General features: G+C 44.5%; 1 protein-coding gene across 2 annotated transcripts in view; it reads right to left on the reverse strand.

Annotated features, from left to right (window-relative positions):
• Positions 1–5,619: 5,619 nt before the first annotated feature.
• EXT2 (exostosin glycosyltransferase 2) overlaps positions 5,620–12,770 on the reverse strand; it is a 126,180-nt gene continuing 119,029 nt past the window's right edge. The window contains exon 12 of one of the 2 annotated variants that reach the window (XM_012655326.1): positions 5,620–6,881. In XM_012655326.1, coding sequence (XP_012510780.1) covers positions 6,743–6,881 — 139 coding nt within the window. In that variant the 3' untranslated portion in view covers positions 5,620–6,742. The remainder of the gene's footprint in view (positions 6,882–12,770) is intronic. The other variant, XM_012655328.1, reaches the window with a different exon arrangement.

The raw sequence follows: 12,770 nt of genomic DNA on the forward strand, positions 1-12,770 counted from the left end.
GGGCCTTTATACCCTTCTGTCTGCCTGGTATCCTCACAGTTCACTCATTCCCAACATTAACATCTGTGCTTAAATGTCACCACTGACCAACTTATCCAAAATACCATCTCACACTCAAGTCATTATCTATAAAACTCTGCTTTATTTTCTTCATAAAATGTACTGACTTTTGAAATTATATTCATTGACTTGTTTTGTCTTCCTTCTTAGAATGTGAACTTGATGAAAGTACGCACATTATTTTGCACAATGCAGCATCCTCACACCAAGGACAGTATCTAGCACATACTAAGTGCTCAATAAGTATTTGTTGATCAAACGAATCCATCACATCAGGCTTTCTATTTTTTAAGGGAAAAGAATCTTTTGGAATCAATCAATAGACTAAAAACACAGGTGAAATTTTACTTTCTCCTGGTCCTTTCTCTGAAAGTGAATTAAATCTTCTTGTTGGATGCAATTCTCTTCAGCCTTCATGTTCAGGTTGTGTCCATAAAAACATTTCTTTACTGAGTGATTTACCAGACTGATCTGTCCTGAGAAGTAGATAATGGTCATTAGCCCAAGTTCTGATAGACAATGCTGTGTCAAACTCGTAGTTTCCTGGGATACTTTTGGTGTGTTGTGAAAGCCTGAAGGAGCCAAAAATCACTCTTTAGCAAGTCCTCACTCAGAAATCTCCTACTTCCAAGACTTCCACCCAGCATACAAAATACTACACTGGGCTGCGAGATGTTTCCTTTCAATCCTGACAATGCCCTAGATCATCCTCTCCATTGAGATGGTACAGATGACATGAGACTAAAAGGAGACTCATTCTGTTATTCATCTCTATAAATTCCAAGGATGGGCCAGGGTACAACTGGCAAGTGGAAGGTGCTATAAGAGAAAAAAAAAAAAACTTCAAATCTTCCATGCGTTGCAGAAGATGGAGTTAATGGAATCCGCATTTGCCCAAGTTGTCAAGATACCAAACTAAATCCGTAACAAGAACAAGGCTGTTAGAAGAGAAATTACTGGGACTATATTCAGAAAGCCAGGACAGGGTATTTGGCACAAGGTAGGCAGAAGGCAGGAGATGAAGGTGAGCTCCTCAGGATCTATTAGAGAAAGATTGACTATTGGAAATCCTATAGGAGCTGCTGCCACCAATGCACAATTTTTGTTAATTATCTCAATTGTGGCTGTTATCCCCTTAATGAGAAACACAACTTTACTTCTAAGCAGGCAGTGAGGCTGGTAGAAAGCTGAAACCTGAAAATCAGCAGATACAGGGTTGCATACAGCCCTTTCTATTGAAATTAAGCCACATCCAAAACACAGGGCGAGGACTCCAAATAGCTTCAGACAGCAGCCAGCCAGGCAGGGCCCTCACCAGGCACCGAAGAGACGCTCTCTGGACTCGTCAAAAGAGGCCCAAATCACAAGTGCTCATTTCAATAACATAAGAAAATAAACATGGGGCTTATTTATAGCACAGGAAGGGGACTGGGGCAAAAGAACTGCTCATTTGGTAATCCACCCTGACGGGGCCAGATAGGATCCAGACCCCCAGGCTCTCTGGTAACAGGGTAAGTAGAAATAGAGGCCGGAAGAGGGCTGGCTGCCAGCATCACCAGGTCCAATCTGGTAAAAGTCCTGGTTAAGAGAAGGGGAAGAGATCTGATACATCATTCCATCTCATCATCCCAGCTCTTGCTACCTCTAATTCCTGGTTGAGGAAACTAAGACAGGGCAGTGGACTCCCTCAAGGTCCAGAGTACAACTCAAGGGAAGTTGCTAGGAGAAAAGGAAATTGAAAAACTCCTTGCATTCTCTACATTGGAGAAGATGGGGTTAATGGAATCCTCATTTACAGGTGGGACCAAAACGTATGTTTGGAGTCCTAGGTCACTGATGGACTCACTCCATCTTACAGAGCTCAAGAGCTCCTGCTGGAACTGGAGCTCCTCGAGAACAGGACAGCATCTTAGTCAACTCCGTGTCACCTGGGCCTGACACACTGCCTGGCAAGGAGTACATTCTGATGAATGAATGAATGAATGAATGCTCTCTTTCCTTACCTGGATCAATAACTACTTGGTTGTTTTTCAGCTGTGCTCACCAGAAAACCAAACGTTCCTTGAGTTTATGCTTGTGTGTAGTGGCCAATGATATAAGTTTGTATCTACAAATAAAAACCAAAGTAAGTATATTCTGAAGGGAAGGCTCTCTATGGCGGCTTTGGTCTAAGACATATGGATGCCTGCTCTGTTGGCAGCTCCACCCCAAATGCAGTTCCTGAGAGGGTGTGGACAAGATAGGGCTTTGCTAAGGAAGCCTCTAGCAGATGCAGCTGCCTGATACCTCCCAAGAGCCACCTTACCTTCTGCCTGATAGCTCTGTGCCTTTAGAGGGAGTGGGAAGAGATACAAACAGGGGTCCAACCCCCGAGAGCAGAAGAAAGGCAAAAGCTCTACCCTGACAGGCTGCAGATTTGAGGAAACAAAATGCCAGACACAGATCCTGGTGACTCAACTATTTCTTGAAAAAGAAAGAGGCCTGGAAAGCTGGGAAAGGGGGCCAAGCCTTCCCTAGTCAGCTTCCCCCTGTTGCTGGCAATGGTGAGCCAGAAATTGAAAAGCCGTGGCACGGGTTGCCTATACAGCCCCCACGCCCTTCCAGGGAACCTGGGATCCGCACGAGCCTGGGGCTTCTGAGAGTCCATTTAATGGAGGTGGGAGAGAAGTTGTGGGTTGAGTTTAGAATGCTCTCACCCGGTCTTCAGATGAACTCACAGCTCTCACCCTAAAGAGAGGGGAAAGCCTTAAAATTTAGAGTGGGTCCTGCCTGTCTGGCTTTCCTCTACCAAGAGAAGCTCAGTGAAGCCTGTTCACAGATGGTCAGACCATGCATGGTTGGTATAATGGGGCCAAACACTGTCCTGGTTTTACTCAGAAGTAGGAAATGGGTGAGTACCAGACACAGGGCTCAGTCAGAGCTCTGGGGTGAGGTGGGTAGGCACAAGCCCCACAGGTTTCATATGCTTCCAGGCCCTGCAGTGGAAAGCTCGAGTTGCTTCCAAAGTCTTCCTGGATGGAAGTTGCCTGCCAATATGGTTAGCACTGCTGCCAGAACTGCTTCTCAGGAAGAGGCGAGAGGAGGCTTGGGGCCAGTTAAGTATTCTCTGTCTCTGCCTCCCCAGGCCAGCGCTGCTTGGGAAACTGCCTGCTGTGGCTTCTCTTGCTGCAACAGAAGACTACCTGGGCCAAGAGAAATGGAAAAAGCAGCCTGACCCAAGAGAAGCTACAAAGCAAAGGAAACCCACCACCAAACTCAGGACGGGTGGCTGATGGGAAACCTCCAACAGCCAAAGCCTTTGCTCTGTTAGCTGGGTCCTCACAGGGTCTTCTGACTACAGAGCCAGGAAGAGCCTTCCCAGAACCCAACCACTTCCCAAACCCCGTCTCTGCTTCTTCTACTTCTTGATTACCACCTTGGCTGAAAACCATCAAGGGTTCTTGGATTTTAACCCAAACACACAACTTCAGAACCTGTGGCTAGAAACCTGCTATCTTTCAGTAATAAGGATACCCGGTCTCCTTGCTGGTTTGGTGCCTGTCAGAGACTATTATCCTGAAGAAGCTAGGATCACAGAGTTATTAGCAACTCCTTCAGAAAATGCGAGCACACAGGGGGCTTGCCCCTTCCAGCTCCCAGTCCTGGTCAGCAAAGCCAGTATGATGGTCACTTTTTTTCCAAACACAGAGAAACCTGCACTTTAGAACCACGCATTCAAAGCACAGTTGGAAGTATATGAGGCTTGGCAGGGAAGCCAGAGTAGTCAGTTTTGAACTTGGTGACACTGAGTAAGGAGAGGAGACAGCAGAGCATCACTGGCAGGAAAGAACCAGAGATTTTGAAAACTGAAATTGCTATTTTCCTCTTTAGTTCTCCTACAAAAGGAAGTTTTTACCTAACGTGTGTGAGGCTTAGTAAAATACATGAGATAAAAATATTAACTATCTAATGTTAATCAGTCAAAAGTATTTCCAACCTTGGCATTCCAAGTGGGCCCATCCCAGTTAGGTCCCTGGGGACAAAGGCAGTGACTCAGGGCACACACTTGGGCCAGGGCCAGTACAAGTTCATCCTCTCTATAGGCCAGTAGTATGCAATTTCTTTAAAAAGATTTCTTAATCTAAAACCAGCTGTTGTCTACTGTAGGCCAGAACATGACATTTTAATTAGCATTATTGTTCCGCTTCTGAAACTGGGCCCTATGGCATCCCAAGGGCAGCTGATCCTGACCCAGGCTTATGGGTGAGGCTCACTGGTTAGCAGCTCAGAAATACACTAGCAAGGGAGTGGAGTCCCCAGACCCCTCTGAATCCATGAATCGTGATCACCTGCTACATTCCTGTCCTGAATCTCTAGTGTGACTCTATCACTTATCTGTTCATAAGGTAGAAACTTTGAGGTTTGTTTCAAGCACCTAGGACATAAAACTTCTTCTATAATGTAAATTGTTTTATGCTATGTTGCAAGACCTAACCCCAGATATTTCTGGGAGAAGTGAGGTACTTTAAGTGGCATTTTAATGCCTTTCAATTCCAATGAATCCTAAGAAGACAATAAAGTCACACAGCTCTCTGGAGCTCCCAATGATCTTGGATAAAAGAGTTCTTTTTCCAAAATCAAAGGGCTAATAAGGTTTTTTTTTTAAAAAAAGTGAAGAAATGTACCCTTTGGGAGGGAAACTGGATTAGAAACCAGCTATAAGGCAGTGCATTCACTGATGAGCCAAAGAACAGAAATATCGGAAGCAGCTAGGGTGACAGGACACATACATAATGCTAGCACAGTTTGTGGCTTTCAGCAGGGAGTTAAATGTGAGGCCTTCACCTAAACCTGCCCCACATCTTGGAAAATAAACTAGAGAACCCCTGGTCAGGTCAGACGTACTCATTGTTCTTGTCAGCTTCTGGTATGCGGAGAAATCCCTTTCTCTTGCTTTCAATCATACCATCCCCAGTATTAAGAGACCAAAATACCTCCCAGTATCGCCTACCGACTAGCGCATATTATCCCAGTGAAAAGTATTTATTGAGCACCTGTGTTTGCAGCTGTCACATACTGGACAAATCACAGCTTCTGTGTCTGCATCTGCGAAAAGAACGGGACGAGACGATCGCTTATCCCTTCAGGCAATAACAGTCCATGGTTCTATCATTCCTTAAATATGAAAAAAGATGAAAGTCTCGTGATTTCCACTTTCAATTTTGCTACTTCTGAAATTTCTCTTTGACCCCTCAAAGTCTGTGGAACACATCTGAAGTGGCTCTGGAGGAGACCACAGCGTACTACTCGCTTACCTTCAAGGCACGCGGTACAACAACGGGTGGTGTGTGAGTGACTTCGACGGGCACACAGCTAGGTTTCAGTAATGACATCCACATTCTAAGCAAATTGTTATGTATTTTGTGTTCTGGGGACATATGTTATGGCTGAAGCCCAAACTGTGGCTAATCTTAATATTAGAGCCAGATAAATCTGTTTCGAATCCATAACATTTAACATTTGCCAGAGTAGATTTGTTCATCGACTGGGCTTAAAGAGGTATAATTCACACATGTGCAGTATTAGTAAATGCTGAAATTTAATGATTTAAATATACCGGCAACTGTTGCAAAGTCATTGTTATAGCAGCATTTAATGTTAGCCAGAACCTTCCTGGCTAATGTTAAGTTTATACCAAAAGAATGAGGGAAATTTTGGCATCCCCTTGGGGGGAGGGGTCACAACTCCCTCAACTTTTACAACAGGTACCAGCTAAAGTGACTCAGTGTATGGCTATTAGAAACCCTCTGTTTTTCCCTAAGAACATCTACAAAACGTTGACTGGATCTAATCAGGAAGCAAATGGATTCCTCTGGAGGTTTTTGGAGTCATCTGCTCTTAGAATGTTTATGATTTGGGACCTTCCTTATGCTCGACGTACATGGTACCAGATACTCCTCCTGGCTATGTGTTTTCTCAGATACGGGCAGAAGACAGAGTTAAATTACACGAAAGAAGAAAAATGGTTCCCCGGACTATCAAGAATCAGTATTTCAGACACAGTAGAAAAAGGAATAAAAAATAATTTTAATCATATCAAAAGGCCAAACCAACGAGGACTAGTTCACGGAACTGACAGATCCTGACTCCGCAGTCGGTGCTCTTCCCCTGCTCGAGCTCGGCGCCCCGGGTTCTAAGGCATCTATCAAATCCCACCAAGATGTCTGGGTTTTGCACCAAATTCTGGGCTTGGCTCTTTCTCCAAAAAACTCAGTGATGTGAAATAAAGTGAGGTATGGTACCTTGTACATGACTCTCTAACTCTAAAAGGGGTTAAGAGGTTTCTCGTCTCCGGCAGTCTTACAGTCGGTGAAGTTTCCTTTCCGATTGTTACACTGGAACTGAAAACACAGGGAGCCTGAGCTGGTTTTAAATCTGGAGGATGCCACAAGGGCTTCCATCTTGCATTTTTAAAAAGAACGTATCGGAGATTCTAACAAACACAAGAACAGAGGCTGCACAGCTCAAGGGGCTTAGATATTCTTTCCAGGTTCCTGCTCTTGAGAAAGTAGGTTAGGTACATGCCAAGATCCAGGAGGTCACCTTCCACCCCAAACCCCCTGCCCTGGGATCAGAGTGCTGGGAGGCCCCGTTCCCTCTCTCTGTCTAAGCCTCACGTCCAGACCTCCACCAACAGCACGTTTCATAAGCTGCCGATGTTGGGGAAGCTCTTCAGTTTCTCAGGAAAGTCGTCCTTGTACAGGACAGGATCGGCTCGGTGTTCCACCACCTTGAGAGGCATGGTCCCAAAGACTGAAGCAAACTTGTTGATGCACTCAGACCTGTAGGGTTTGGGCAGGAGGGAGAGGAGTTGGGCAGAATGAGAGGGATGGGGCAGAGAGAAAAGAGAAAATGTTCAAAAGGCTGAGAGATGACAGCAAAATACATCATGTTCAAGATCAACAAAAAACCTCAAAGCCCCAGTCTGCTTCCAGGTTCTGAAAAAGGTGGAGAGGTGTGAATAAAAGAGGTGACCTAGGGGTACTTCGGCTGTTAGTTCAGTGGGGAAAGTGAACAGAAGATGCTGTTTGGAGGCCATGGCCTGCAGAGGTCAGGATATCTTTTCCCCTCCCCCTCAAATTCCAGTCATTCTTCCTGCTCAGTATGAGCAGGCCTCAAACCAAGGTGGATTAGCTGCCAACAATTCTTAACCCCATCTCTGCCAGCTACAGAGAAGGCAAAGGATGGAAAGGAAAAAGCTATTTGGCCCTGAGCTTCAGATTACTGAAGTTTAAATGGCAGAAAGGAAGACCTTACCCATGCAGTAATGGAAGGCAAAGGAAGACGATGGGGCAGTGAACCCAAATTTTACACACTAAACACTCCATTCAGCAAACATTTACGGAGGGCCTGTAAGTGACAGTCTCTGGGAGTTATCTGTCAACTTGCACAAGCTCTTCTGTGAGAGCTACAGTTCATGTAGGACGGCCTTCATAATTTTTGTCAATCCCGTACAATTTAGTGACAGAACAGCACAGCATCACTGGAGGAGGGGCAGGCCCGTCTCCTTACCTCCACTGCACCCCCAAAGCCCAGTGAGCAACCTCCTCAGAGGTGAGCCGGTCAGGCACGTGTGTTGAAAGGTTCTGGTCAATCAGGCCAACTGAGCGTGACAGCTGGGGAACGAGGACGCTTTAGCACCAGACCAGAGGGGAAAAACGAGCCTGGAAAAGCTGCTTTTGAAGTCAAGGGGACCTCAAGGATGGATTTCAGAAAGGTCAATATCCTCCCTGTCCTCAGCCAGGCCCAGGGCACCTAAGAGGGCTACGGTGAGAACTAGTCAGAGGCTGAACCATTTACCAAGCCGGAGCTGAATTTCGAGATACAGACTAGAAGTCTCTTCTGTCCTCATAGCTACTGCAAGCATTGTTTCCAATTATTTTAATTAACGAGTTTTTATTCAAGTGCTTTGGGCTTTAGGAAGCCCAAAGCTTCCTAAACTAACAGGGAAGGCTGTCATTATCAATTCTTTTCTCTTGGTCATTATGTTTCTAAAAAATGTCTGTTACGATTTCATTTTGAGCTTTTAGCTAATAACATCATTGTACCCACCAACACCACAAATCAACAACAGCTACTATTTATTATATGTTCCAACATATATAACTCATCAACATATTATATATCAATAACTCACTTCATCCTCACAACCCTATGGGGCGGGTCCTACTATTACTCCCATTTTACAGTGGGAAAACTGAGACACAGAGAGGCCCAATAACATGTCCAAAGGTCAAACAACTAGGAGGAGCCAGAGCCAAGCACAGGCATTCTAACTCCTGAGGCTGAAGTCTTAAGATGATTCAAATCAATTAACATAATTGTAGGGTGCAATGGAGGGGCTGGAAATTAACAGCTGTTGGACATCTATTAGGGCCAGATAATTTACATACATATCTCATGGATTCCCTAAAGTATTCCTCTCCCATCCCCACTCCCCTTGTCCAAAGGTTGGGTTTATAGTAGCTTCACATTATGGATTAAGAAATCAAGGTTCAAGAGGTAAAGTAACTTGTCCGAGGACTCTGAGCTAGAAAGTGGTGGAACTGGGTTTCAAACCCAGGCTTGCACTGGCGGTAGGAACTTTGCTCTTTGTATGACACTCTACCGTAACTCGCCAGTTCCCGAGTTCCCCCCTGCTGGTAGTCTCAGGACTCAGCGGGTGGTGCTCCTAGGTTCCAAATTGAGGGGAGACTGGGGAAAAGCCTGATGATGGGTTTTAACGAAACGATATTGACCAAGCAATGGACAATAGCTTCCCTCTCTTCAAATGATGGGGTCAAAGAAGTGGCAGACAAAGTCAAATCTCTACAAGGTTTTACTTTTAACAGTTGTTCTTCCTGTAAACATGGACCGATTATTCTAGTTTCCACTTACGATGCACGCAGACTCTCGCCAGCAAAGCTCAACTGTGCCCAGTGCAGGTGCTAGTGAGAAGAATCTGGTTCTTGGCAGAGGTTAGTGGCTCCACGGCCTCACAGGAAGATTGAGGACAATGTCTCCTTTGTTTTTGTTTTTTTGCGGGCGGTTCCTACAGAAGCCTCTGCCACATTTTGCATTATTTTCCAGTGCTGTTTGACAATTTTTACAAGAGATGAAGAAAACCACAAGGATGTAAAATTTTAAATAAAATAAAATGATAAAATAAACTTTGGAGCAGGTCTAATCTCTTTCCCTATCTTAAGCTGAATGAGAGGGAACAGCCCAGGAAACTGAGGCAAGGCAAGATCATGAAGAAAGAAATCTTCCTGATCCTTGCGCGGTCTAAAGACAGTAGGCACCGTTTTTCCTTCTCTTGAGAGTAGAGCAGGTGGGAAAGAGCTGGAGACCCCAGAACATCCCAGGTTCCTCTCCCCGCCCTGCTGATAAGGAGGTGAATGACCGCCTGCCACTCCAGAGCCTCAGTGTCCCCACTTGTCAAATGGGTATAAGAATAGTTTCTCGATTAGATATAATCCAAGTTAAGCATTACCTGACCAGCCATAAATTGTTCTTTAAAAACATGGCTTTTACCCTTGGAGACTCAAGGCTTTCCTTTCACTGTATTCAGCCCCTCCCTAAACCAATATTTACTGAATCAAATGGGGCTCTAATCCCAAAGGACAACCCAGCCCCGCCCTGAGGGACTTCTGGACCATCCAGGGGAGAGGTGCAGGTCAATTTTTGCTCCAGGCTGAAGGAGGAGTACAGCTTTTTCAGCCCACTTCCCATATACGGTCAGTCCTCGCTCCGTCCGTTCATGAAAAGCAAGTACTGGGGCCTCCCAAGCTAGGGAAGGGTCAGCTGAGTCAAGAGTCGTGCAGGACAACCTAAAGAGGCATCTGGGATTCCCACTGCAGCCAGCTCCACTGGAGAGAAACCTGGGCTCAGAGACACTCACCGAGAGCCGCCACCTACGCATGCGCCATCCTTTGTAACCAGATCTGCCGACAAGGCATGGGCCACAGGCAGGAAGCCACGCCGGCTCAGGCCAGCTTGAGTTGTTGACAGCTGCCCCTGGCTAACCCAGGTCTAGTGAGTACTTCTTTCTCCTTGCACCACCCTGCACTGGAGAAGTGGCTGGCCCCTTCTAAATGGAACAGGTCCTTAGCTCTCCTGCCAGGTAATGACGGTGTTTCCTACTTTCTTTTCACACGGGGGATGTGGGTTGGGGAACAGGTTAAGGTAGATAATGAGTTTGTCTGGCTGCTGGTGGCCCACCTGAGTGGCTCTGTCAGGGGTCCAGCTACCCTTTCAGTAACTGTTCTCCAAGGTTGTTTTCCAATCAACTACAAACACACTAAGAACTGCCAATGTCTATCTCTGGAGTAATGAAAGTATCTGGGGAGGAAAAGATTATAAGTTTTCTATTTTCCTTTCAAACATATACCATTACTTAAAGGACTCAGGAGCTTTTAAGACTAATACTGGGGAACCTGGAAGGGAAACTAACATGGCCAGGCACTGTGCAACGGGCTTTCGGGGATCATTACTTCATTCATCCTCGGCATGTAACAGGTTTGGTACAAAGATGCTCAATAAATATTTGTTGAACCTGTGAATGGACATCACAATTTGATAGATATTAATATCCTTATTTTAGGAGATAAAAAGATTGAAGTTCAGATAAGGTAAGTCAACTTCCTTAGGAAAGACAGCCAATAAATGGCAAACTCATAAATTCAACAAAGATTGGCCTAGATCGATGCTATGTTCTTTTTCTGAAATCAGGGCTGTCTGCCTGATCGCCCTGAGCTTGGTGAAGATACTCGTCAAAATGACAGCTACAAACGCTTCTGGCTCTTCAAGAACTACCTGCCAGTCCTTAAGTGGATGCTGGGTAGTAAAAGCTACTCCCCTACACAACTGACATTTCTGATCCCAAACCCCAAATATAGGACTAAATAATCTTATTGAACCACAAAACCCAACACAAGGTCATACTGGTAAAGTGGTTAAATGCTTTCACTGCTTTGTGTAAATGTGTCTTCTGTAAAGGAAACTGTTAAAAGCCAAAACAAACAAAAAATTCTACAGTTGTAACTCCATCTCTTTGTCTACCCAAGATAGCTTAAATCATGTCTTCCTCCTTCCCAATATGAATACCGCATTTAATAATTCAGTGACTCAATCTTTAATCCAAATAGTTTTGTTCCCAGTTGCTAATTTATTTCAGGATTTATTTCCCTCTACTCCCTATTAAATTTCTCACAAGGGTAGTTTAATTCGCTAACTGTACTTCTTCACCACGACTCATGCTCTACGACCTTTTGTCTTCATCACTCTATGCTATTATGATTATTATTATCATTATTATTATTATTTTAGAGACGGGTCTCACTCTGTTGCCCATGCTGGAGGACAGTGGTGATCACATCTTGGTGCAACCTCAAACTCCTGGGCTCAATCCATCCTCCTGCCTCAGCCTTCTGAGTAGCCGGGACTACAGGTGCCCATCACCATACCTGGCTATTATTTTTTTTAAAGGTCACTAATAACCATTTAATTCAAAGACCTGCTCCCGGTGTGCATGTTCCTCACTCCTCCCTTGCTTCTGAGCACTGTATCTGCCTGTTTTTCTCCTGGCCTCTCCAGTGGTTGCTTCTCTCTTTTCAGTTACTCTTTCTGTCTTCTAAATATCAGAATTTCTCAAGATTCTGCCCTTTGCTTTTCTTTAGTCAACTGCTGTCTCTGGGCAGATGACTTCCAAATACAGTCGGCCCTCCATATCTGTGGGTTCCGCATCTGTGGCTTCAACCTACTGTGGGTCAAGAATATTTGTGGGAAAAAACTGCATCTGCACTGAACATGTACAGACCCTTTTTTCTTGTCATTATTCCCTAAACAGTAAAGTATAACAACTGTTTACATTGTATTAGGTATTATAAGTAATCTAGAGATGATTTAAAGTAGTTAGAAGAATGAGCAAAGGTTATGTGCAAATCCTATGCCATTTTATATAAAGGACTTGAGCATCTGTCAATTTCGGTATCCTCGAGAAGTCCTGCAACCAATCCCCTATAGATACCAAACTTCTTTCTAGATTTCTAGCTCCACATCTCAATATACTCATCTCAGACACAGAAGTCAAGACCCCCAAATCACCTACCTTATTGTTCTCCAATTTCACCATGGTTAAAATCTCCTCCTGTTCTCATTAATTACACTGTCTTAACAAACCTTCCCCTCATTAGTATCTCCTCCTAACTATACCATTTACACTGTTAAAGGTATTATCATTCTTCTTAACTCAAAATCTAAAAGTTATCTCTGCCAGCTCTTCCAACTCTTCCATAACCTCCCCACGTCTATTCAGTTGGAAACCAAGTTCTGACATATCTTCCTTTGGAAAATAAATCTCTTATAGTTTAATTTGTTCCTTCCTTTCCACACTGAGCTTAGTTCAATGGTCTCCTTTCTCCAATCTCTTCAACCTTCATTCCGTCCTTTGCACTATTTCCAAATTAATCTCAAGTGATACTTTGATCAAGCTTGTCTCCTGTTCACAAACCCTCTATGGTTTACCAGAGGCTGAAGGAAAAAGTTCAAGCTCCTTAATTGGTGACTCAAAGCCCCTTGCAGTCTGGCACTAACAGGCCAGCATTCTATGTTCTAGCCAAATTGGACTTCTTATTGCTTGCCAAATGAACTCTCAACTTGTTTATCAGGCACCTTTGACCGATCATCCCATT

This window comes from Propithecus coquereli, unplaced genomic scaffold (genome assembly GCF_000956105.1).
Source record: "Propithecus coquereli isolate 6110/MARCELLA unplaced genomic scaffold, Pcoq_1.0 Scaffold470, whole genome shotgun sequence".
In the NCBI taxonomy this organism is placed as follows: domain Eukaryota; kingdom Metazoa; phylum Chordata; class Mammalia; order Primates; family Indriidae; genus Propithecus; species Propithecus coquereli.